Genomic DNA, 24,552 nt, shown 5'->3' with positions numbered 1-24,552 from the left:
GTTCACAGTGTGTGCATGACGATAGCAAGATCACCTCTTGTGAATTAAGGCTTAACATATAATACATTTTTGGATTTCATTATAGAATTTTTTTGCAGATAGTGTGCAGTGTAATCCTGTGTCTAATACTAGATATCATGCCCATATTTAGAATTGTTTGGGGTTTGTGTGTTTTTGTTTTTGTTTTGTTTTTTGTTGCTTAGGGTTAGGGTTAGGTCTATTTTGTTCAGATACAACATCTGCCACTAAGATAAATAGTTGCAGAGCCACGCTTTACTATCTAATGCCAGTGATCAGCATTCACATTGACAGACTACCTCTCGCCAAACACTCCAAATGATTTGGATGCTTTCCTGAAAAGCTCAGCAGGTGAGCAGTAAATCCTCCCCCTGTCACAGCCGCTTCTAACAACCACTCGTCTGCTTTCTTTAATGTCTGGGGAGCTGATGGGACACGCTCACAACCCAGTCATCCCTGGCTGTCATTAAAGCATAAACCTCTACCTGAGGCTTTAATCCTCCTATCAGACAGGACCTGGACTTCCCCAATAGCACAGCTCGCTAACCTGACAGTAAGCGCCTCAGGACATCTGCAGAGCTTCGATGACCCCAGTGCACTACATAAAAGGGCGGCCAGTTTTCCAACATGAAAGCTGAAAAAGTTGTTTTGTTATGAGATATGCAATGTTACAGTGCCTTGACAAGTTGTAAAATGACAGTATTCCTGCACTTTCCATGAAACTGAGCTTGTAGTGGGGCCTGGAAACATGTTAGGTTGGCACAGAAAGTCACCCTGAGGTTGCTTTGATTTAAATTCTTTAATTAATTTTTTTTTATAATATATTAGCCAGTGTGCTCTTTTATGTACAAATTGTATTACTTAAAATGTAGCTGCATGAAAAATGAGGCCATGAAAATGAAATATATTTTCAAAGTATTATTTTTGAGTGAATGGGAAATGTTTCTTTGTGCTGAAGTGACTCTCAGACCGGATATTGTTTTGTCTTTTTGAAAAAAAAAATCAGCCTTGTAAGGAACCTCACTCACACGACACTGCATTAAAATAAAGATCCTGCAGCCAGCAGCAACATACCTTTCAACAAACGCATTATGAAGGTGTCCTTCTGTGGTGTTTTACATAAACTACATATGGTCAGACATGAATTAACCAAGTACACATGAATATTAACAATGTCATGCTTAGTGGGGCTGTGGTTATTAAAGGATTAGTCACTGTGCTTTAAATACTTTCACCATTAAGCTCCTGAAAGAAGTGTTGGCTTCATCCATCCATCCATCCATCCATCCAAAAAAAACTCCCAGATGCACATGGAGAACATGTAAGCGCCACATAGTTGAAGCCCGTATTCAACCAGGGTTCCTCTTGCTGCGAGGAACACCACCGTGCCGTGCACGCCACGTTTGCCTGATGCTGCTGCGCATCATAAATTCAGCAGAAACGCTACTAACACCAACTTCGTGTTTCAGCCACTCTGGTTTCCAAGTTTTAAACATTGTGATTCCTGCCCGGCTCTGCCATTCTGTTGTGGAAAACACATTTTTATGCACTGATTTATGTCTTCATGGAAACAAGAAATCTCATGTTAAGTCGCAGTCACAGTTAAAGCCAGTTTTGCCACATGGCGTGCGCACAGCCAGCATGAAAGAACTGAAAGAAAGTATTTTTCTTTTTTTTTCTTTAAAGATTTCAATAACTTTTGTTGGTGCCTCACTCTGTAAATAATTTACTGGTGACAATCAGTCTGTCACCTCGGGAAGATAAATGTAAATCACAGACACGGTCTGCTTTGTCCTTAGATAGCTCAGAATACAGCAGCTTAGAAGTGTTCTCCAGCAGTTTACCAACACCGCTTTTGCACTGTTGGACTCAGTGATGGACAGTTTTAAAAAGGACAGTGACACCACTTGAGGCAGCTTGTCAGACTTCACACAGCTCCCTCAGGTGCCACAGAAGGTGTTTTCTCCTCATATATGCCGATGGAGTGTCGACCTGTAAACAGACTTTGATCTGTAAAATCAGCAGACCTGACCTTAAAGGATGTGAATATGTGAATATACAAAACACGAGGAAGCTGAGAAGCACATTCATCAGTTTGGATTTAAAGGTACAAAAAACAGACCAAACAAACAAACATGACATTTTCATGGAGAATTTGTTCAGTTGTTTGTTTGTTTTTTCGCCATTTGCATTGTCAGGCAACATATTTCAATGTGCTGGCGTTCACATAGGTATTACAGAGAGCTAAGCTATCAAGGCCACAGGAGATTTCCTTTTTAATAATTTTTATAATAAAATAATTGATTTCTTTTTAATAAAACGTTGCTATAAATTCATGATTATCTTGTTGAAAAGAACAACTCAGAAACAGTCGTCAGTCAGCGAGGTCCTTGTGGAAACTGCTTTGCTCAGCTGCATTGCCAAGTTTGCAGCATGACTTAACAAAGCTCCTATTATTATTGACTAATGTACAAAGTCGAAAACATCATGTGAAAGTGACTTAGAATTAAGTTGGATATGACATATCAGAATTCAATTTCTAATAAAAGCTCTTTCATGCAAAACTTGTAAGATACAAAGAAAAAAATGCATGCTTTTGATCACGCCACATTTGTTCAGACATTGTTCCATCCACAACACTCTTTCTTCTAATATCTGCATAGTCATCAGTGTTGACACTGTAGGGGGTACATAGCATCATTTCAAACCTCATTTAACACTGAACTATACCCCTTTCTGAAGCCCAAATTGCTCACCGCGGAGCAGCAGACTCGCTCCAGACATTCATTAGCTTAATGAAAACAGGCCACTCTTCTTCTACCGCCCAGCGAGCGCGTTCTCAGTGTAGCTGCAACCACCATCTGCTCTGGCGCTCCCTGCCAGCTATAGGATAGTCCTGTCAAGGCAGCTCCTGTGAAGAAAGGCATCCACAGAGGTGCCTTAATCATTCAGATCAGAGGACAGGCAAGGACAGAAGGGATGCAGAGGCTTTATCTTTCCCCTTTTTTCCCCTCCCAGTTTCATCTCTGCATCCCCAGGTGCCTCTCTACCCTGGATGTAGCATTCACTCATGATGTTAATGATGTTCATGAAATCCGCTGAGTGTGCAGTTGTTGGAGTTGAGTTGCAGCAGCCACACACAGCTGGCTGTGAAAGTTATTAGCTGCTCAGCCACAGTGGGAGAGGGCGCTTGAATGAAAAGGTTAATATTATTTTAGGGTTGGCCGGAGTGCGTTGTTGTGGGCGGCCGACCACCTGTTCAGCTCTGGAGGTGGTCTTTCATGATCACAGCAAACATTTGCTAAAACCTTCAATGAAAACCCCCCAAAAATGTGTTATAGTCTCATTATCTTCTCATTGTTTAGTTTTTTTTAAAGAAACTACTCATTTGACCACAGTTGGATGCTCGAAGTTTGACCCCTCGGATCAATCACCACTAATCTCAGCAGTGTCATGCCAGCAACATTCCACAGCATCTTTTCTCAATATGAACACTAGCTGGTGCACAGTGAGAGGGGAATGATAGTCAGAGGCCCGCGGCTTGAATCTGATAGTTTGTCATCTGGATAGTATTACTTAATTTCCCACTGGGAAGAAACTCATTATTTCTGACTTTATCTCAGCGCTGACCTCTGGAACAGTCTCGGAAACATTATTGGTTTGAGTCCACACTTCTTTCTTTTTTTTTTTTATTCCCTCTATCAGCGCAAAACTTATGACCCCAAATGCCACTGAGGTACAAGACGAGCAAGGGCACAGTTCAAGCAAAGGATAGACACGTATGCTATCCTGGTCAGCCCAGGAGAGCCACATTCACATTTAATGTGCTCCGTACAAAGCAGTTATATTGATTTATCAGGCTTCATTGCAGCTTTTTCTCTATGATGAATGAATGGTGAATGGAATGTGAGATTTTATTGATAATAGATGACTAATGACCAGCAAGCAGCTCTTTTATTTAACCTTTTCTACTACAAAAAGATTGAGTGTTTTTCTTTCCATTCAGACACTTTTTGGGAAACATTTGTCTTTAAACAGAGATAAAGAAGTATATGTCCTACTCTTACATATGTGAGAACTGTTGATAAAGTTTGTTCTTTTTTTTCCGTCCTTTGTCACAGTTTAATTTTGTCGGGAAGCTGCTGGGACCGCGGGGAAACTCTATGAAACGATTACAAGAAGAGACAGGAGTGAAGATGTCCATCCTTGGAAAGGGCTCCATGAGGGATAAAGGCAAGGTGAGGCACATATTGATTTGTCTGTTTGAAATATGGTTGTTTGCCTGGTCAAAGAGAAACGGTGCTCTTCAGATTCTGCCAAAGCACAGTGGAATATTTTAACAGACACCGTCTCAGCAATAACTGAGATGAATTGCATCCCTAACAGAATTAATAGCTTTCACTTGACAAACATATGTAGGCGAGAATTGGAATGTTTTTCCCCTTTGTTTTTTAATAGCACATTCTGTAAAAGTCAATTATGAATGCAAAGTAATGAATCTTTTTGCCAAAGTCATTTATCCTGCTGACTTGTGGTCCCCTGGAGCCAAACTTATCCAAGCATGCACGTAGACAGCCTGCTGGATCTGGTATTCACACTCATAACAGGTCTCAGTGTGCTACTATAGAGTTACACTGCTATTATTACCGTAGCCTCTGATTCAGACAGCTTGACATGACAAAAGACTCGCTCTCTTACCACCTCTTTCCTGAAACTGGAGCCGCATTTCAATACATCAAGAACATGTCGAGGGTAAAATAATAGAGTGGCTGTTACAATGACTTGAAAGTGGCTGTAATCAATATTTTTACCTCGAAAAGTATGAAATGATGAAGCGACATTGTGGAAGAGTTCTCGTTTAATATTGATGAACTCACAAAGGATAATGGAGAAAATTTGCATGTCTCTTAAGCTTTTGAGGGAGCGTCACAGAGAGGAAAACCTGGAGCTCAGTGCAATGCCTTTTCCCAGTGTCACTTTCTGTCCTTTTAGTTTTTGAGAGGGAATCATGACGAAAGCAAAGGAAAGCAAAACAATAAATTATTTCATATAAACATAGATTTTTTTTTAAATTAATTTATTGAGATTACAAATTCCAATTTGAATTGAATTTGAATTACAATGGCCTTGAGTGCAAAACTAAACGAGCACAGAAGGGTTTGTTTGTTTTTATTTTATTGTAGCTCATCGTGTTGTTGGTAATTAGCAACTTTACTGATGCAATTCAATCTTACAGTATTGTAAATTTCTTTGTGGATAGCGGCAGTGTGCTCAAAAAGAGAAAACAGGCACAGGAGGAGCGTGAGAACATAATAAGACATTTGGCAGAAACCGAGAAGACATCAGAGAGAACAAAGTCCAGGCAGGACAAAAAGAGAGAATATTGGGTTTGTCTGGTGACCAGAAAACACATTTCTAAATAAAAGGACTGAAATATAGCTGGTGTGTGAAATCCTGAGTTCACCGCTTCTTTCGTTGACTTCCAGGTGGCCAAAAATGCTTTAATACATCTTTACATATACACCTGGATATTAGTGTGCGATACTCGGTGCACATTAAATACAGTCCACTTCATTTCTATTTGACGAGACTACTTTAAACATCAGATGCATCAGCAATACCTGCTTCTTCTGCTTTTGCGAGGTCTACATCAGAGACAGGATGGTGGTATTGTGGTTAGCACTTATGCCTGACAAAAGACCAGGGCATTTGTAATATTTGTGCTTCCTTCCATAATCCGAAGGACATGAGTCTCAGGGTATTAATTACCTGCATATGTGATTCAGTGGAGTTGATGGTGTGTCTCTGTGTGCTCGCTCCTGAAAGACTCAATTCACATCTCATGAGAATGGGCGCAGCTGGCCAAACATTCCCTGCAGGTTCCAGATCAGCATCAACAAGAAAGATGCTGAACAAACTATTAAAGCTGGATTTGACTTGACCAGAGTCCAGTGTGAGATATGGACAGAGTTGTGACTGATGAAGAAAGCAGAGAGCTGGACTTTTTTTATGTGCTCAAGCAATATTCTACAACTGACACGTACTTTCACTTCATGCCAATGCACATGCTCACGTTTCTCTGTCCAGTATAAACTTGCTTTTGAGGATAAAATGACTCTCCGTGCACATATTAAGCAAAAACAACACAACAAAAAAATGTATTGTAGTGTTGGTGTTTGCAATGTTTTATGAATAGCTATAATGCTGGTATGGGAACACACACACACACACACACACACACACACACACACACACGGCTCTAGTGGGACCATAATCAAGGTGTACTGTACATTTGTGACCATTGGATGGTAAAATGTTAGGGTTGAATTATACAAACCCTTTAAAAAAATATTTCTTTAAAGCACTGCTGAGGGTAATCTGCCAATAAAAAATGTCTTGTAAACACCCCAACAGACACTGGCAGTCATTTCTTTAGGTTTGTTAAACAAAAACAAAAAAAAGAAAACCAACATATTAAACACATATTAAAAACAGATGCTCCACAGAACATGTTGCACATGGTGGCATAGAAGTATCATAAAAACCGACTCAATCAGCAGGGGGGAAATTAAGATTGAAATTTCAACAGATGGTAACAGTTCCTTGATTACACTTTTAAATGTATTTCTTCTTATATTTTTCACGCTGCTCTGCTGTATTTAACAATGTTGTTGTTACCTTCTGTTGTTTTTAATTTTTTGTGGATTTACTGCAGGTTCCTGTACAAGATGCAGTTTTAATGCTATGGAGCAATCGGTTTTTGAAAAGACATAGATAAGATTAACAATGTTTAAATAAACAGTACTGCTTTGTGATTAGAAACAAGTACCATCGACTCAGATTTCCTCTCAGGCCTCACTGGGTTATTTAGACAGTGATAGAGAATGCTGAGATGTTTCTTCCATGAAATACACGGACGTGCTTTGGCCAGAGCCGGAGTTCATTTTGAAAGTTTGGCTTTCTGCCACTAAGTCCATTGAGTTTACTCATGTGCTACATTAATGTGTCTTTGGTGTGTTAAATTGGAGACACTAAAATATTAATAACAGTCATGCTGCCAGCGACATAACAGTTTATTTACCTGAATGCAGTGCTTGTTTATGATTCTGTTTTAAACAGGGCATTACGGATCATTATTCTATCACCGTGCATTAGTGCAAATCAGTATCACTAACATGGAAATTCTCTCAGGGGGAGACACGCTGCATTCAGCCGGCACAGGGCGACAATAATAAACCCTTAACAGTCAAGTCTTACCAGCAATGGCGAGGTTAATGAATGATCTGATTAGTGTTGACGGGGTTTTTTTCGCGTGTCGTATTGATTTTATGCGCAGCCCGAGGTAGTCTGAAGGATTTCGTGATGAGGCCGACTCCCTGAGGTCACGACTGGAAGGCTGGCTGTTGTTCAGGGCAGCTGGCCACAAGACAGTGTTAAACAGGCACAGCCTAAGTCCTGTTACATGCAAAAGCACGATGCCAGCACACATTGCTCATCTAGCGCTTCAGTTGGGTGCAATCGTCATGCGCTACGGTAACCTTTGAGGTTCAGAAAGTTTGCATCAGAGCAGTTCATTCACTGATATTAGACCACAGATTTTCAAAGTGGGGGAGGATGAGCCTCTGTCTCAGAGAGTTTAAACCACATTGCTAGAACTGCGAATGTTTATTACTGGTAACGTCTTTTTGGTTGGATAGCCAATAGGAAGTGTACGTTTTAATGGGATAGTTTGATGCATTTTATTTAAAAAAGTCAAAGACTTACTAGTGTACGTGTTTTTATGTCATCTTACATTAATAATTCTACCAATCCAAAAGATATGCTGGGAAAATGCAGTTCCGTCTTCTGCGTTACCCTGAAGCTGTCCGGTGCCCTCGGGAGAGGCCGACCCAACACTTTAAAAGCCATTCAATTCAACCCTATTGTCTGATACCTCAGTTGTGGTTTAGTTAAAATGGTGTTCAGGTATCGACCGATCCTCTTCACTCTTTAAATGTCGACTCCAGTTGTTTTTCTTGAAATGAAATTCCTATAGCAGTGCAATAATTTCAATTATGCAAGGTGTGCCTCAGTATTAAGCAGATTGAGCTGTTTTCTTGTCTGAAACTCTTCTTCAAACATTTCTGTGGTAAACATCAGATGCAGCCACCTGCCCATCTGTACCTCGCCCAGTCCAGTCTGCTCTATAAGCAGACAAGTCCAGTGGCGGCAAGTGTGTAGGCTGAAATCTCAGGAGCAGTTTTTAATTAAAGAAGACGTCTCCCCAAGGGGAGACAAAGGCTGAGAAAGGCAAGGACAAATGTTTAACTCCATAGATTGGTTGATAGACAAAAGTGCATCCATGGCAGTAACATTTTTCAATAGCCACCATCAAGGTGTCCTTCAGCAAAATACTTCAAAATTCTGGCAATGAGGGATAAATACCCAGTTTAATTTTTTCTTTAAAAAAAAAAAAAAAAACGAAATTTCTTCATCAAGTTTTATTCTCAAACATTATATAGTCAAAAGATTTTCTGGCTGTCTTACATCATATCTGATAGTACATGAGAGCAACTTAAATTTTGTGATTTACCTATTTGCATTTGTCCTGGGCCTCACAAGCTGTAATACTAAACAAATCAAGCAAATCTTTGAAGCCTCAGGTAGAGGGTCCCACAGGAACTCGGCTACCACTGAAGATGATTACATTTTCCTTGTCATCAGACCTGGAAAGAGTTAACTGTTTGGACTAAAAACTTATATTTACTTCAATGCCTTATGCAGACTCAAATAATTGTATTAAAATTAAACATTCGCTTCCTACATACATTTTTTTTTCTTTCTTTCCCTGTGCCTTTTTGCTATCTTTCTAGTTGGGGTTTTGTTTTTATGACTGGATATTTGCTTTCATTTCATGGCTGAAGCACTCGTGTTTGTGTTGCTGTGATAATGTCCCCAACAAAATGTTGATATCTAGCAAATGAATAAATAAGCAATTTGCAAGGATTTTCGGGGATTTTGAAGGCAGTCTGTATTTTGTCTGCCCACTCGGCACACCTGTTCCTAATCTGCTGATCGGTCTGCTGCCTTGTTTTGTATTGTTGACATTTTCTACTGCCGTGCATTCTGCCTATTCTGGCTGCTTGTTTAAGCTCTATAGACGTTTCTGTGTCCTTGTGCGATGCCAGACTTGGATGCAACTTCTCCACTTGTTCCTCTCCGTTTCTTTTTTTTTTTTTTTTAAATCACTTTATTTGAAGAGACTTTTTTCTCAATTTCTTTTTTGTGAGGGTTGTTCTTGCCACAGGTGGTCCACACATCATTTTCTGTCCATCAAAGTGACTTGAACTTTTGGCCGCGTCTGGGTCACAAGAAGTCCATCCATTTAAACGTTTCCCTGAGCTGTTTTAGACAGGAGGCTGTGGCCTTCACCACTTCAACACATTACAGAATTAAATTTATAGATCAGGAAAAACATTCTCCACGTTTCGTTCTCTGGCGTCTCAATCTTTGACGATTATCTCTTGACTTATTCCTTGTACGTATAAGTGTCTTCCTGGTGAAGAATGTCGTGATTGCTCCAGTGACTGCTTGTCTTGGAGTGTAAATGTTCCTCCATAATCATTATCCTGAATGTCCAAGAAATGCTTCTTATTAAAAGTAAATGCTTCTTAAGTAAATGCGTAAGATTATTTTTCCAATGCAGACCCCAGGGGACTACACGGAATGGCAGTGTGAGTCTGGCCAGTTTCGTCTTAGCAGGAATGTTTTAACAACTCGGACTCTTGGATTGAAATTCAGTGCAAATTTTCCTCCAACAGGATGCAATAATATCAACAAATGTGACTACAGCACTACAGCAAACTGCTGATTAGCATTGTAATATCCCTGCATGATATCGCATTACTATTCTTCTCATAGTGTGATAACATTCACTACTGGGAATATCATCATATGTTTCTGAATTTATAAATACCAGTGGAGATATCTCCCACTTGACGAAAAGATCAACATGTCAACAAACTGTCAAGAATACACCACAGCCAGAATTTACTTCGAACTTAACTAAGAAAACTAATTCAGCTCATTTGGAAGCAACCACATACTACTTGGTTGTATCTTATTTAATTTGTAAATGAATAAAAAGCACAGAAAAAGACCCTCAGCTCTAGGAATATAAGTATTTATGTAAATGTAAGACATCTAAATTGAGAATAGGCAGAGCAGCTTTTCTTTCTATTTTCCTTTTCTGACTAAATGAGTGCAGTAATCTCCGCCGTTATACAGATGCATTCAAGCAAATGAAAGGAAAAAAAACATTGCTTGACCTATTTTGGGTTTTTTGCGGATTGGAACTCCACAACCATAACTTGCATCTAATATATGATACAAAAATGTGATTATAGCTCAGAATTCCTGGGTCAATATGCTCTTTATGTTTTGTCAACCTGAAATAAGCTCATCAAGAAAACTGCCCTCCAAATGAATCTTTAATCAGACGTCTTATTGACACATCACTGAGCATTAAGTATTAATTACTGCATTGTGATCTATGCAAGCTTGAATCGTGGTGTCAATTGCAATTGGCATAATATAGTGATTTTGTTCAGCATTTATGCCAGCCATTTGAATTTTGGGTTCCCAATCACGAACAAAAACCTGTCTTACTTTCACAGGAGGAAGAATTACGGAACAGCGGGGAAGCCAAATACGCCCATCTGAGTAACGATCTCCATGTTTTAATTGAAGTCTTCGCTCCACCTGGAGAGGCCTATTCCCGCATGAGTCACGCCTTGGAGGAGATTAAAAAATTCCTTGTTCCAGTAAGTTAAATATCTAACCTCATTTTTCATCCCCTAATTTTTATTCTAATTTTCTTCCCTGCACTATGTACACCAGTGCTGACTGGATCATTTCTCCACCAGGCTTATTAACACAAAGCAAAGGTTTTCTGGGTCCACAGCATCCAGCGCGTGTTTACTTAAGAGGAAGATAGAAGCATGAAGTTTTTCTCTGCTGCTCTACACCCCATGCCCCTCACTTACAAATGAAAAATAATGTATTCAACAATTAAACAGCAGTACGGAACAACTTGCAAGACTTCAGCAACTTATAGCCTGGAGAAGTTAGCAATAATTAATGTGCATGTTGTGTACTCTCACTGAGTCGAAGCTGTAAATATTAATCAAGCTTGGCAAAATGTGACAAGCCTAATGGAGGAGTCGTGCTGCATGAGTCCGTTTCATCAGGTTGATGCTTCTTCCTCTACTGAGACAATGTTCTTGTAAGGATCTTTGCTCACTGAATGTTTTTTTCTGGTTTCCTTGAACAGCCCAAAAATATACACTTGAACCTAACTGGTAACTTTAAATTGCCTGTAGGAATGATTTTTATTATGAGCGACTGTGGTTGTCCCACAGATGAACCTGGACATTTTTCTATAAAGTGTGCTTAAATTGTAAACTTTCAATTGGTTTGCATGTGATGAAATGATCAGTTAAGAATGATACCATGCGTGTGATCACATGCAAGCCAGAGTATTCAAATGAATATTTTACGATGACGTGATTAGTTGGAGTTGTTATTAATGGGAGGAAGTTGGCAAACAAATGGTAATGTTACAGCAAATTCATATCCACATTTTAAAAAAACCAACAACAACAACAACAACAATATGGAAGATCAGTCACAAAGTGAAAACTGAGGGGAAAAAGAATAGCAACAGAAATGTGTCAGAAAAGAGAACAAGACCCAAGAAATGGCACAACACGGAACTTATCTTATGATAAAGTACACAAAAAGTAAGCTGAGGAAATATCTTTTGCAGGATCTGGTACACATGCCTCATACATGTTCATGAAGGAAAACAGATTTCATTATATGTCTGTGTTATTTTGCATGCCTATCAGATGTAATCCTCAGTGTATCGTGTGAGTAGATCCACTTGAATGTGTGTTTCTGTTTTCATGCACACAAATCTTTAGTAGATCAGCCTCAAGTTGGACAAGACATATTGAAGATGGAGGAGAAAGGGAGAGAAAAGACAGATGTGTCACAGAAAGTTCACGTTGTACTTCTGCTGTTTGCAGCTTTATATTTACTGCACCATTTGTAAAGGGAAACTTGTACTGTTACTTGTACTGCTTACACCAAGCTGAATAGTGTAATTGGAGCACTACAGTGTAGTTTGCTTTTTTTCTTGGCTAAACTTTACTTCTTTTTGATGCTTGTCAAAGACTATAAGTACACTGCAGGCAGAGCCCTGGCTCATGCTTTAATGCAGCAGCTTAAAAAAGATGAGGTATTGTGCTCTAAATGAATCTAATAGAATAGTGGCCACATTTTCTTATTAGGGTACAGGCAGTTTCGGCTGTAAAACATTTCCTATTCAACGTCTGCGTTACCTTCATTGCACACAGACAGTTCAACCTCAACAACAGTTTAAAGTCTTTTATGACAGAACTAATGGAACTAAGAGGAAAGCCATTCAATAAGATTTTATAAAGTGGAAAAAAATGGACTGAGAAATCATTACAGTGGATGAAAATGCACTGCTATGGTGCTTCCAAAAGCAGGCAGTTGTACATGCTTAGGAACAATAAAAGCCTTTTTGGTGATTTATTATTATCAATGTGAATGCAAAATAAAAGTGTTGAGGTAAAATAGTTGTTCCTGCCGAAACATACATTTGCATTATTTTGTTCCCCTTTTACTGTGAATTGAAGACCAATGTAGTTTATATCACTCCGCCTCTGGGATCTTATGGATTTGCAAATAAACTGCAGATAATGTAACACAACAGGCATCTGTCAGTATCCATCGTGACAGATGTGCTCTGCCTCTGGTGAGCAGAGGCAACGACATCCTGCTGTTTACTTTTCTTTTAGTTTTTTTTTGTTGTTGTTTTTTATGTCGCTGTGCCACACTTTGACAACTGTGTTAATGTTAAAGTTGTGTTGGCAGACTTTGACAGCATGTGACGCAACAATCACTTGACAACAGCAATGCAATGTCCCCGAGACTCGACTGCTGTGTCAGGGATCAGCTTGCATCGGCGTGAAGGGAAGTAGAACAATATAGTCAATATCTGATTCAGCTCAATCATGTCTGACACTTTTCTGAGCAATACTGACCATCTATTGACGAATCAACCTTCATTTAAATGTTAAAAACATTTGTGTCATACCAAGCTCAACACATAAAAGGCAAAAGGTTCAGAATGTATGATCCATCCACAAACATGTTTGAGGGAGCCCACCGCTGTTCCAGCGGTCAATTTACCCCCACTGGTGTGACATTATGCTTCAGAAACCAAACTAAAGTCAACAGGATGCAGCAGACAGAGGCACAGAGTTGTGGAGCCATCTCCCACAGTGGCAGGCGTGTGCCTGTGACTTACTCTGCAGGCTACGGCTGAAAACCAAAGCGTGTGCCAGAGCATGTGAGCCAAATGAATGACTTGTGCAGCACTCATTTCATCCCCTTGCTCTTCTCTTTCTACATCTACCGTTGCACAAGCACTCAAATGTCTCCTTCCACAGAGGGAAAAAAAAAAGACTTAAATGTGCATCACCCCCATGATGTCTTAAAATGAATGTCTTACCTCTGTAATTTAGCAAAACCGTCCTTTTACCGCACTCCCACAGAGCTCGCATATACAGAAAAGAAAAAAATAAGAAATATGAATCTACATTTTCTGCGTCTGACACAAAGAAGCTGTCTGCCGTGATTTGCAGACATTTCCCCCGTTTCAAATATTCTTCATGCAAATTTTCTTTATGGAGTGCAGTTTTCCAAACAGTGACTTTTATCGGCTGCTAAGACAATTTGAAGGGAGAAAGCTCGACGGGAAGCAAAATGTGACTTCAAAAAGCAAGCCCTGTCAGCTCGGAATTATGCAAGAAAATGAAACAAAGGGAAAGCTGCACCTAATCAGCGTGCTAATGTAGTTTCAGACTGCGTGTGAAGTCGTGAAGGACAGGTGATCCTGCTCTCAGCTGGTGGAGCTTTTGGCCTTCATCAGAGGCCAAACTGCAGCGAGGAGCGTTTTGGCACACAGACGCTGACACTGACACAGATGCTTCAACAAGATATGTGGCAGTAATTTGTTTGGGGGTTTTTTTGTTGCATAAAGTCAAATGTGAAGTCAAATTAAAAAAAAACCCCATCAGAAATAAAGTCAGGTGAACTCAGTTTGACTTTCAGTGCCATTCATTTGATCCTTACAATCCCAAAGATGATTAAAACCAATTTTGGGAATAGCATGTTATAAAGTAACTGTCGTGCCACTTCTTTTCATCCACCCATCCATCCATCTATTCATTCATTTATCCATCAGCTGGCTATATTTAAAGGCAGTCCCCCAGCCAATCACAGGACCTCAATCCGATTGCTGTTATTAAATTAATAAGTTAGTTACAAATACTGAAGCTCTCTTTGCTTCTATCATACCTGAAACCACCTGCCTCCACATGACTTGTGATGCGTTTGCAAGCCTAACTAAACATTAGTTTATGTTTTGTCGCTTCTTCTGTAGTCATCATGGCTTCATAAATCTGCTTCTTCCCACATCAGTGCATAACTGCTCAAAAATTATATCCAATGGTTTCAAGTTTATTTTGCTTCCACAGTACTTTTGATAGAAGTAAATAGTAACTGTAATCAGGTACAAACATTCAGTAACTTGCAGAAGACTCCTGAAAACTTTTTATTAGTGATCAGACAAAAGTGTGAAGGTAATAAAGGAGTCTATGATATTATCGCACTCATAAATCCAGACTGTGCAGGGATTTCTAACAGAGCGAAATAGATTTTTTCCCTCTGATGCAATTAATGTGGAGTTACCACATTTTTATCTGCATTTTTAAAATGCTTTCATAGTAGATTTGATTCTCGTGGAGCACTCGATATGTGACTAAATGTTAATTCTCAGTGTGAAAAAAGCATCACAGTGGAACGTCTTGGCCATCCTGCAGTGAGGAGATGACACACGTTTAGGGTTTTTCTCGTTCACCTTGTAGAAGAGGAATATGCGGTGATGCAGATTGATGGTTTTCAAATGAGTTCTTTCCATCGGACGATCTGATGCGAGATGCATGTCATCACACATTTTCTGACCTCTAAATAACTGAAATCATGTTCTACTGCTCAGGCCGCTATTTTTAGGTGTTTATCGAATAGTCTAAATTGTGGTTTTATTTATTTAAATTTGCAGGAGGGATTAAATAATTATTGCAACTTCTATGAAATCGTTGAACACTATGTGTGAGAATCACAAAGAACCTTCTGCCCTATAAATCACAGAACTCTTAACAGCGATAGTTAATTTGATCAATGCCTGATGACTACCATGAAAGTATGACTAACTTTATTGCCTCTGCTTTTTTCCAGTATGAATTCAGACTATGAAAGAGATGACTCATGATCATTCTGACTTTTTAGGTTTTCTGTGAGAGGCATCAGGAAAGTTACCCAGCGTTCACATTGACTTTTCATCATTTATGTGATCATTTGTATCACTATTTAGCAAAATTCACCAAGCGCAGGATTTTGCACCGGTTAATATGGAACATGAGCTGGTTTAGAGCAGCTCGAGGGCATGACGATAAAAACAATGCAGCCAGGACCAGAGATTTGTATAGGTTTAGGTACAAAAAGCAAGACCGAGTGGTACCACTGCACTTCATGAGTTGAGCTCCTAAAGTCTAACTTTAGCTCTGTGAAGGGCATCGTGTGTGTACAAGACCATGCATGGTCAGAATTAATCTCAGTGAGCAAACAGTGTGGTCTGAGAAGCCTCAGCATGGGGTTTATCTATGTATACTCATGCTAACGCCTCTGTCAACAGGCAACTTTTACAAGCCCTGGCAGGTTTGTGGTGCTTTGGATTAGCTGCCAGCTTCCCAATTAGGAGCTCTGCCAGTCTTCCTTAAACCAGCAGGATGCTGCAGGCCTTATTAGTTCAGTAATAAGAGCAGTGCGTGTGTGTCGCATGTCAAATCATTTGGAAACCTACCATAATGGATTTTTTTTTTTTGCCTTCCTCTCCCTTTTTCAGTGACATGTGGGTGTCAATAATTTTAGTATTTAAAATGTGTTCATGATATGATTCCTGCATGACATTGTGAGTCTCAATGTAAAGCCATGGCAACATGACTTACTCTTTCCTTTTCATCCCGTGCAATTGCGCTCTCTGTACCATAATTTAATACTATTCTCTGATACAAGTCATACACCTGCAAAGTACCATTATGAGCTAAAAGTATTCCAAATTGGCTGCAATTCATTGACATAATGGCTTGTGTGTTGTACTTCATAGGCTGACAGTCAATCATCCAAGATGACTCCCACTACTTCACTGAAGGTCAGACATTCTGTTGAAGTGAAACATGAGTGACTTTATCTATTTTGAGGGTGAACTGCCACAAAAAATATAGAGCTGAGAATTAGTTTCTCTGGAAAGAAATGTGAAATATTACAGGAAAAGTGAGATTACAGCTTCAGCTTTCCAAGTTGACATCTAATAACGAGGCGACAAAAAGGCTTTTATTTCACACAAGTAGAAACGACAGAGTTGGTTTTTTTCTCTCCTTGTTCAGACAGAATTATTTGAATCTAATGAGCGCTTGTTGAAAATCGGATTTCACAGCTGTGCCAAAATTATGCACATCACATAACAGGAAAATTGTCTTTCTAATTATTTGTTTAATAAAGTGTCCTGTAACACTCTGTGGGATTGCCAATATAGACTAATAGAAGACTTAACAATAATAACTTGATTACACACAAAATCCAGGAGGGGATATTTCAGATGCATTTTTTTTTTTATGGTGGACACAATGTTCTCTCCCTGTCCTCACTGCCAGGTATCTACGTTTATCCAAACAAAAAAGTGCCTATTTAAAACAGAGCTAATATCAACAGCTTTAGGGGCCTTCAGTAGTAAACTGTCAGCAGCAGAATTCAAACTTGCTTTTCAGGGCAACCATTGCCAACATCGTGACTCAATTTCACTGTCAACATCTTGCTATACATCAATTGTATGCACCTCAACAATACGGAAAGCAGTGGATATAACAAATGACAAATCCACAAAGCAAATTTTTTTAAAGTCATGAAAACAATGAGCTTTCCCTGAAAACGAGAGTTATATTTCCCGTATGGCAACTTTCTAGGAAATAAATAGGTGGACTAAGCTGTTCTGTACCATTGAGGAAAGCGCACTTAGCAGGGATACATTAGAATCCTGCTAGAATAGCAAGTGTAGTAACTCACTATAGTGTGTGACCAATATTGTAGTTTACTTCTCCCACTTGAAAGGCTTTAAGGTGCACAAAATACAATACACGTTCTCTCTAAGAAGGTCATACGATGCGGTGATAATGAGGTCATATCTCACAAAAAAGTGTAGCTCACAAATAAAAACGTTTTACCTCATTTCAATTTTGTTGCATTGCGAACATTCCTTTAAAGAGACTCTTATCCCATAGATCAAGGTGACAAATTGACAGTTAAATTAGATGTGCCAATAGCTTGATAACTAAAATATGCATCCCCTGTCTTTCACAGCCAGTGATGAATGTTAAGTTTCCCACTGCATCTCCCTGAAAGACAATACTGAATAAATTCTAAAAATGAAACACCTCAGAGGAGAGATAGAAGGTTGGACCTATTTACTTCTGCTGCCAATGATGCAGGTTGGCTTGTGTGTTTGATATTTGGAGAAAAATGTTCTTATAAAAATGCATCATTTAAGTACTGTACAGCTAAAATGATATGAGTTAGATAAAACTGCTAAAACCATTATAAAATTTAAAACGGCTAAAAATGTATACAAATTGTAAAACAACTGAAACGACAAATGATCAGAAATAAATAGCTGCCAAATTGTATGGACTGCTACACACAATGTTAAATGTTATAATAAAATGTCAACATAAGCTACAGTTTTGACAAATATAGCAAAACTATGTAAAACAGACAAGTTGATGTCATCTTCATTTTCAGGGACAAACAATATTTGCATCTCCACATTTTGTTGAGAAGTAGGAAAAGTGTCTCTTTTACTCATAAAAGCTTTTTACATCTAATATAGGCTAATATATTCAGAAACAAATCTTGATAATGCACTGCCGACCTTAAAATCAGAAAATGGAGGTAAAATAATTAAACTCAAGTGTCCTAGATGACACAAGCTTGTGGCTTCCTCATTCTCTTTTCAGTCAGTGAGGCCAAAAAACAAACACATAGAAAATAGCATCAACAACAGCAAATAAAAGCTCCTGTCAAAAACTGTGAAATAAATGAAGAAATCTGTTGCTTCCTCCACTGCATTGTTGTCATTACAAAAGCATTTTGCCCCGGGTATCAAATCTTGTGGGCTTGGCTTAAGTGTTTCTGAGAAATAAGCCTGTTTATCTGTCAGCAATGACAAGATAATGAATACTGCATTGTCCACTGCCGTATCTCCCGTGTAATGATCTGTATCATGCTTGATAACCGGTTGAGAAAAAGGCTTCACAAGATAATGATATTCCAAAGAAAGTTGCTGTAAGAAACTGTCAATTACAGGCTGAAAAATAAAGAATTATTTTTCTGTAGTTTGGAAATGAAAAAATGGGGGCACCACAGTGTTATTTCCCTCTTCTTTCCTCCTCCTCCTAACCAAATCAGCGATTTATTTTCATTCTTTTGATGTCCAACAAAACAGAAACCCCAAGAAAATGCAGAGTCCTTGTACAAACCTCCAACAGCATAATATTTTCTTATTTTTAATCAGGCAAACAATTCATAATATTCCTTTTCTTTTTTTTTAACTACACTGTTAATCTTTTCCCTGCATTTCTAGTCAACCCACAGCCAGAAGATAACGGTCTTCATCAACTATTCAGTGCTCGGCGACGCCATGTGTTCCCTGTGTGTGTGTCAAGATAATTTCAATCTGATGACATTTTCTGCAGTTGCGAGCATCTGTTGCAGTCAAAAGACAAATGTCCTTGTTTTTCGGGGGGTGGTTTTCACACGAGATGCGCTGCATTTTGTTTCCGCAGGACTATAACGATGAGATCAGACAGGAGCAGCTGAGAGAGTTATCCCTGCTGAATGGCTCCGATGAGTCGAGCAGAGGAAGGACTGCACAAGGAAGGAGCACACGACCGACAACCACAATATCAACAAGGTGAAACTGCTGCGATTATAAAAGAAAAGGCTCTGAATGAACCCAGTTATGTGTCGGATGAAACACTAACCAAGGTTTTGCCAAAGTACTATTTTTTTAAGGCGACGATTCAAACGCTTTAATTTTGATGAATTCGTTGCAGAATTATATTTTAGACAAATTAACAAGATTGGATTTTAGTGAACCCGCGGAAGTTCTTTTCAGTTCCTGGCATACCGATCATACCGATCATATACAGATATATATATATCCAAGCTGTGTGTGTATATACTGTATATACACACACAGTGTATATTAGCTTGGACAAGAGGAACAACTTCAACAATAACACTGAACCAGTTCTTTGTCTTTGGTCATCACACTCCAATCTTTTTACACACTGTTTTAGGATTGAGGTAGTTTCATTTCTATAACCTTTTCTATCTCATTAACTTTGTTATTTAGTACGATATGATGTGTGATTTAATGGCCGATCAAGAAATGTATACATTGACAAATATTTTAGTAATAAAAGTTCCCCCATATAAGTAGACTATGTCAACTTCCTGCGAGATTCATGGTTGTATGTTTTGATTTATTTATTTGATTTTTCAGACATTACCGGCTTCCCGTGCATTACAACTCAGAGGGATTTTAGACTTAAGGCAGGACCAGAAAAAACATACTGTTTGCAGTATAATGCAGCTGTTCGTGTGAAATGCCTGTCGCTTTGAGCCCCTTTTTTAAGTCCGTTTTTTTAGAGCAAACTGTCAGTAATCTACCTGAGCCATGGCAGTCCCTCAGGAGTAAGCAGGTACAGTTTGCCTTGACAGTCTGGCCTAATTCAGGCAGCACATGTAGATGAGCCAAATCCAGCAGCAACATGGGACGCTCCCATTTCAATGTCAGCACTGCCACTTCCCTACCCTGATTTTCTCCTTATGTTGAAATGATAAGCGATTATTGTAAATCTCCATGAAAAATATGCACCAGTAATTCCCCCATGTCTGTATTTTTGGATCACAATGAGTTTCTACCTAGCAAATCATGTTTCAGGAAGAAAAAGTGTCCTTATAACCCACCTACATCAGGCTGTGAAAATGTAAGTTAGCAGAAAATAGATATTTTGCGATGTTAAATCCTTCCTGCAGTGACTGTCGACCAGCTGCTGGGAAATCATACCTTCACAAAATATACAATCTACTCTAATCCACTCGAGTCTCTACTGGTCCCCTGACCTCTGACGTCTATGTCAGTGCATGTCAAATACCTGCTCTCTCCCTTTGGAAATTATCTGTCCACCTCCAGCCTGAGACTATTCAGTAGTTTTAGCAGGATACAGCTGTATACAAAGAGGCATGGCACTACTTCAACTTGTATCTGAAATTACCCTGTTACGTCCCACAGGCGCCTCTGTTTGCAGAGCAGAAAAAGAAAAAAAAATAGTCTCTCCAGCCTGCTAAATATTAGAGGGTCTAACTCAGTGCTGTTTATCTTGTGTTCCACCCAAACGCACCTGAAGACAACCACCTGCTGAGGCAGCTTGCACATGTGCACAGATGAGAGATTTAACAGGTTTCTTAAAATCTTAATAGCACTTCCAGTGCCGGATTCTTTACAAATAATGTTCAGTAACATGCTTAAGCCGAGGTTGATGCCATGTTTGTCTGCCCGTCTTCTCTTCCAGGGGCCTGAGAGGAGTGGGGAGGAGTGCAGCGGCACCTCGGGGGACGACCACAGTGGCACACAGTAAACTTCCCACCGCCGTCTTGACGAGGGAAGTACAAGCCCCCAGAGCCAGGGGGGCAGCAGCAAGTGGTGGATACAGACTCCCGCTGTTGGCAGTCACACATGAATCATACGACGACTTTGTAAGTCCAATCCTCTTTGCACACACTGAAAAGTATATCTGATCGTAATTTTACTTGCACTGTGTGTAAATCTGACTTTATTTAATCCCCTTCTGTGTGATCTGGATGATGTGTTTCAAGAGAAACGGAGCACACTAAGAACTATACCCCTATTGTTTTTCTTCTTTGATCCAAAATAAACATACTATAGAGACTGTAATGATTTCCAATCAAGTAAACGCACTGTCTCATGCAAACCGGGAGCATATTTGCTTTATCTTTTGCCAGAGTTTTTTAAAAGCACATTTCTTCTTTGTAGCTTTTCAGTCCACAGGGCTCTTCTATGGCGAATGATAGGAAACAGCCATTTCATTTATGCCGCTGTGCTAATTTGAAGATAAGTATTGCACTGATCTAAACAACTAATCATAATTTATATGATTGCTCATTGTTTTCTAGGGAAGTACACAAGGAATTTCCTGTAAGCTAAATCTGTATTTTGGGTCTTAATGGATAAAACGTGCCTGTGTGACAAATCATGCTTATCTCTTGTGTCATCATTGCAAACAGTTTTGCGCTGCAGATAAATGCGTTTTCTGAGGGAAGCCTCACTTCTTCTGACCCCAAACAGCCTCGTTTCTTTTAGCAAACTCCGATTCCTTTATCACAGCTCATGGTGAAGCTTCATGTGTGTCAGCTCACATTCCACTCATCACTATTTAATTCTATCAATATTTTTCACTGCTTAGACATCATTTTCAATTTTTCTAGTAGACCTTAATGAAGTGTTGTTTATTTTTTATATAATTTATATTTTGCTTATTTTTTTGGACCCTTACAGTTTAAACCTGTCAATACGTGATTTGAATCGACATCTGCACATTGTGAGCCGTCATTTCAGAGCACAATGGGTTAGGATTCAAACAGAGCTCTGAATTTCAGCATATAAGATATGTACTCATATCAGATTTTCTTTTTGTTAAGAGTGCACACACAACACGTGGCAGGTCTATAACCTTGTCTGTCTGTCTCTTTTGTGTGTCCTACTTCACCTTAAGACTATAACAAACAAAACACTTTTGAGTTCTCCAGTTTTCAAAAAGGAATTCAGGTGGATGCTAAATTGCGAAGGAACTGCAGGGTGTTTTGGAAACCAAATGCAAAGTCTGATGTCAGAAAGTCATCTCCATGGGGGGGCGCTGTGGAGCACATGAGGGAGTAGACGCGTTTGGATAGGGCTCCTCTCCGATTAATCGAGTTTTAATATAAAAAACATATTCTCTGGCATGACAACCTTTGGGACAAGAAGGCGTTAAATGCAGCACGAAAAGGTCCAGGAAGAGGACATGGACAACAGGAAAAACCCGCCGGGGGCTCGGAGAACGACACTCAGGAGTGATATGCTAGCTTCAACCGAGCTACAAGCTAGCCAAGCTCCGGATACAACAGCTGTTCTCGCTGCCATACAAGAAATGAGCAACAAAATGGACAGCAGATTCAACTCGCTGGAGACTTCTTTACAAGAGAACCAGGATGCACTGATCGAGCAGGCTGGCCGCATCACCGAGGTAGAAAATATCACGGGCGATCATGAGGACAGGCTACGAGAACTGGAGCAACAGGTGGGGAAGTGGGAGGATGCTAACAAGGCCCTACAAGATAAAGTCACTGATCTAGAGGCGCGTTCGCGACGCCAAAATGTCAAAATCATTGGGATTCCTGAAAACTCCGAGAAGGGGCAGCCCGCGGACTTTGTGTCTAATCTGTTCCCTTCACTTTTTGGAAGGGAACATTTAGCAAAGCCTGTTGAAGTTGATCGTGCACACAGGCTAGGTGCCCGGGCAGCTAATAATGCTAACAGGCCCCGTGTTTTGATAGCCAGGATTCACAATGACCGAGATAAGGAGCGCATCATGCAGCTGGCAAAGCAGCAGGCTCCCCTAATGTATCAGGGCCAACGGATACACATTTTTCCGGACTTTCCTCCCGAAGTTATTAAACGACGGCAACAGTTCGAAGACTCCAGGAAACGACTGAAAGCAGCGGGTATTCGTACAGGTTTCATCTATCCTGCCCGTATGATCGTAACTCATGACAATGTCACGTCTCGGTTTGACACACCGGAGGAAGCGAAATCTTTCACGGACACTGTGGCTCCTCGAGAAGGTACATCAAAAGACTGATATTGGATTCAAGAGTTCTCCCCCGACACTTAAAGATTGTTAAAGACTGTTATGGACAATTAGTGTGATTTCTCAGGTAACTATTTTCTACATGTATATAATGTCTTTGTCATCTTCTATGGCAGTAACTAATTGGTGTTTTTGAATTTTTGCTATATTGGAGAAGGGCTGGGCAGTGTTCTGACAGCTTAGCTTTGTATAGGGGAGTTAAGTACTGTTAGAAATCCCCCTTTAACAGTATGATAGGTGGTTTGTTTTTTTTTCTCCTACTTTGTTTGGGAAAGTGGGAAGGATGGGAGGGAGGGTGTCTGTACATGTTCAGTACAGCTTTTTGTTTCAGTTTCTATGTTTTGTACGGGGTTTTTTTGTCCACTGGACTTTTTCAGAGAATGATTCTTATGTTTAACTTTGTCCATAGTCACGAGTAAAAACAAGGGGGTCACTATGGTGAGTTGGAATGTAAGAGGCTTGGGTCATCATATTAAAAGGGCTAAGGTTTTCACCCATTTAAAATCTTTATCTTCTGATGTAGCATTTCTACAAGAAACACATATTAGACCATCTGAACAAGGTAGATTAAAGTGTAGATGGGCAGGGCATATATTTCAATCAACCTTCTCAAGCAAAGCACGTGGGGTTGCCATTATGATTAAAAAGAATATTCCCTTTCATCATATAAACACTATTAGTGACATTAATGGCAGATTTCTTATTGTGATTGGACAGTTGTACTCTATGCATGTTACCTTGGTTAATATTTATGGCCCTAACGTTGATGATGCTGGTTTTTTTCGTAAAACTTTTGATAAAATACCAGATCTTTCAACTACTAACTTGATTATTGCAGGAGATTATAATGTGGTTTTAGACTGGCATTTAGACCGATCTTCACAAAGACAGACGGGTCCCACAAACTCCTCAGTAACTCTGAACAGTCTCATTTCCTCAACCAATTTAGTAGATATTTGGAGATTACAACACCCAATGGATAGAGAGTATTCTTTTTTTTCTAAATTACATAATTCTTACTCACGAATTGATTTCCTTTTGTTAGATTCTAAGTTATTACCCAGTGTGATAGATACCAAATATCATAACATTGTGATCTCAGATCATGCCCCTACCAGTGTTACATTTGATTTTAATCTGCCAAATCTGGAATTTAAATGGAGGCTGAGACCCTCATTAATTAATGATACGGATTTTTGTAAATATTTTTCAAGAAAAATGGAGGATTTTATGTTAACTAATGATACAGCAGACACATCTGATTCAATTTTATGGGAAACATTTAAAGTGGTCATGAGAGGGCATGTTATCTCATATGAAGCTGCACAGAAAAGAAAAAGAAATTTACGACTGAAGG

The 24,552-nt window shown here is 39.4% G+C and overlaps 1 protein-coding gene across 1 annotated transcript in view; it reads left to right on the top strand.

Annotated features, from left to right (window-relative positions):
- khdrbs2 (KH domain containing, RNA binding, signal transduction associated 2) overlaps window positions 1-24,552 on the top strand; it is a gene marked incomplete at its 3' end in the record, with an annotated part of 68,696 nt that overhangs the window by 22,267 nt on the left and 21,877 nt on the right. Inside the window, exons 3-6 of the mRNA XM_080508120.1 lie at window positions 4,140-4,256; window positions 10,674-10,820; window positions 19,047-19,174; window positions 20,841-21,024. Coding sequence (XP_080364246.1) covers window positions 4,140-4,256; window positions 10,674-10,820; window positions 19,047-19,174; window positions 20,841-21,024 — 576 coding nt within the window. The remainder of the gene's footprint in view (window positions 1-4,139; window positions 4,257-10,673; window positions 10,821-19,046; window positions 19,175-20,840; window positions 21,025-24,552) is intronic.

This window comes from Blennius ocellaris, assembly GCF_963422515.1.
Source record: "Blennius ocellaris genome assembly, chromosome: 13".
NCBI classification, from domain to species: Eukaryota; Metazoa; Chordata; class Actinopteri; order Blenniiformes; family Blenniidae; genus Blennius; species Blennius ocellaris.
This window is presented reverse-complemented; position numbering and strand designations above follow the sequence as displayed.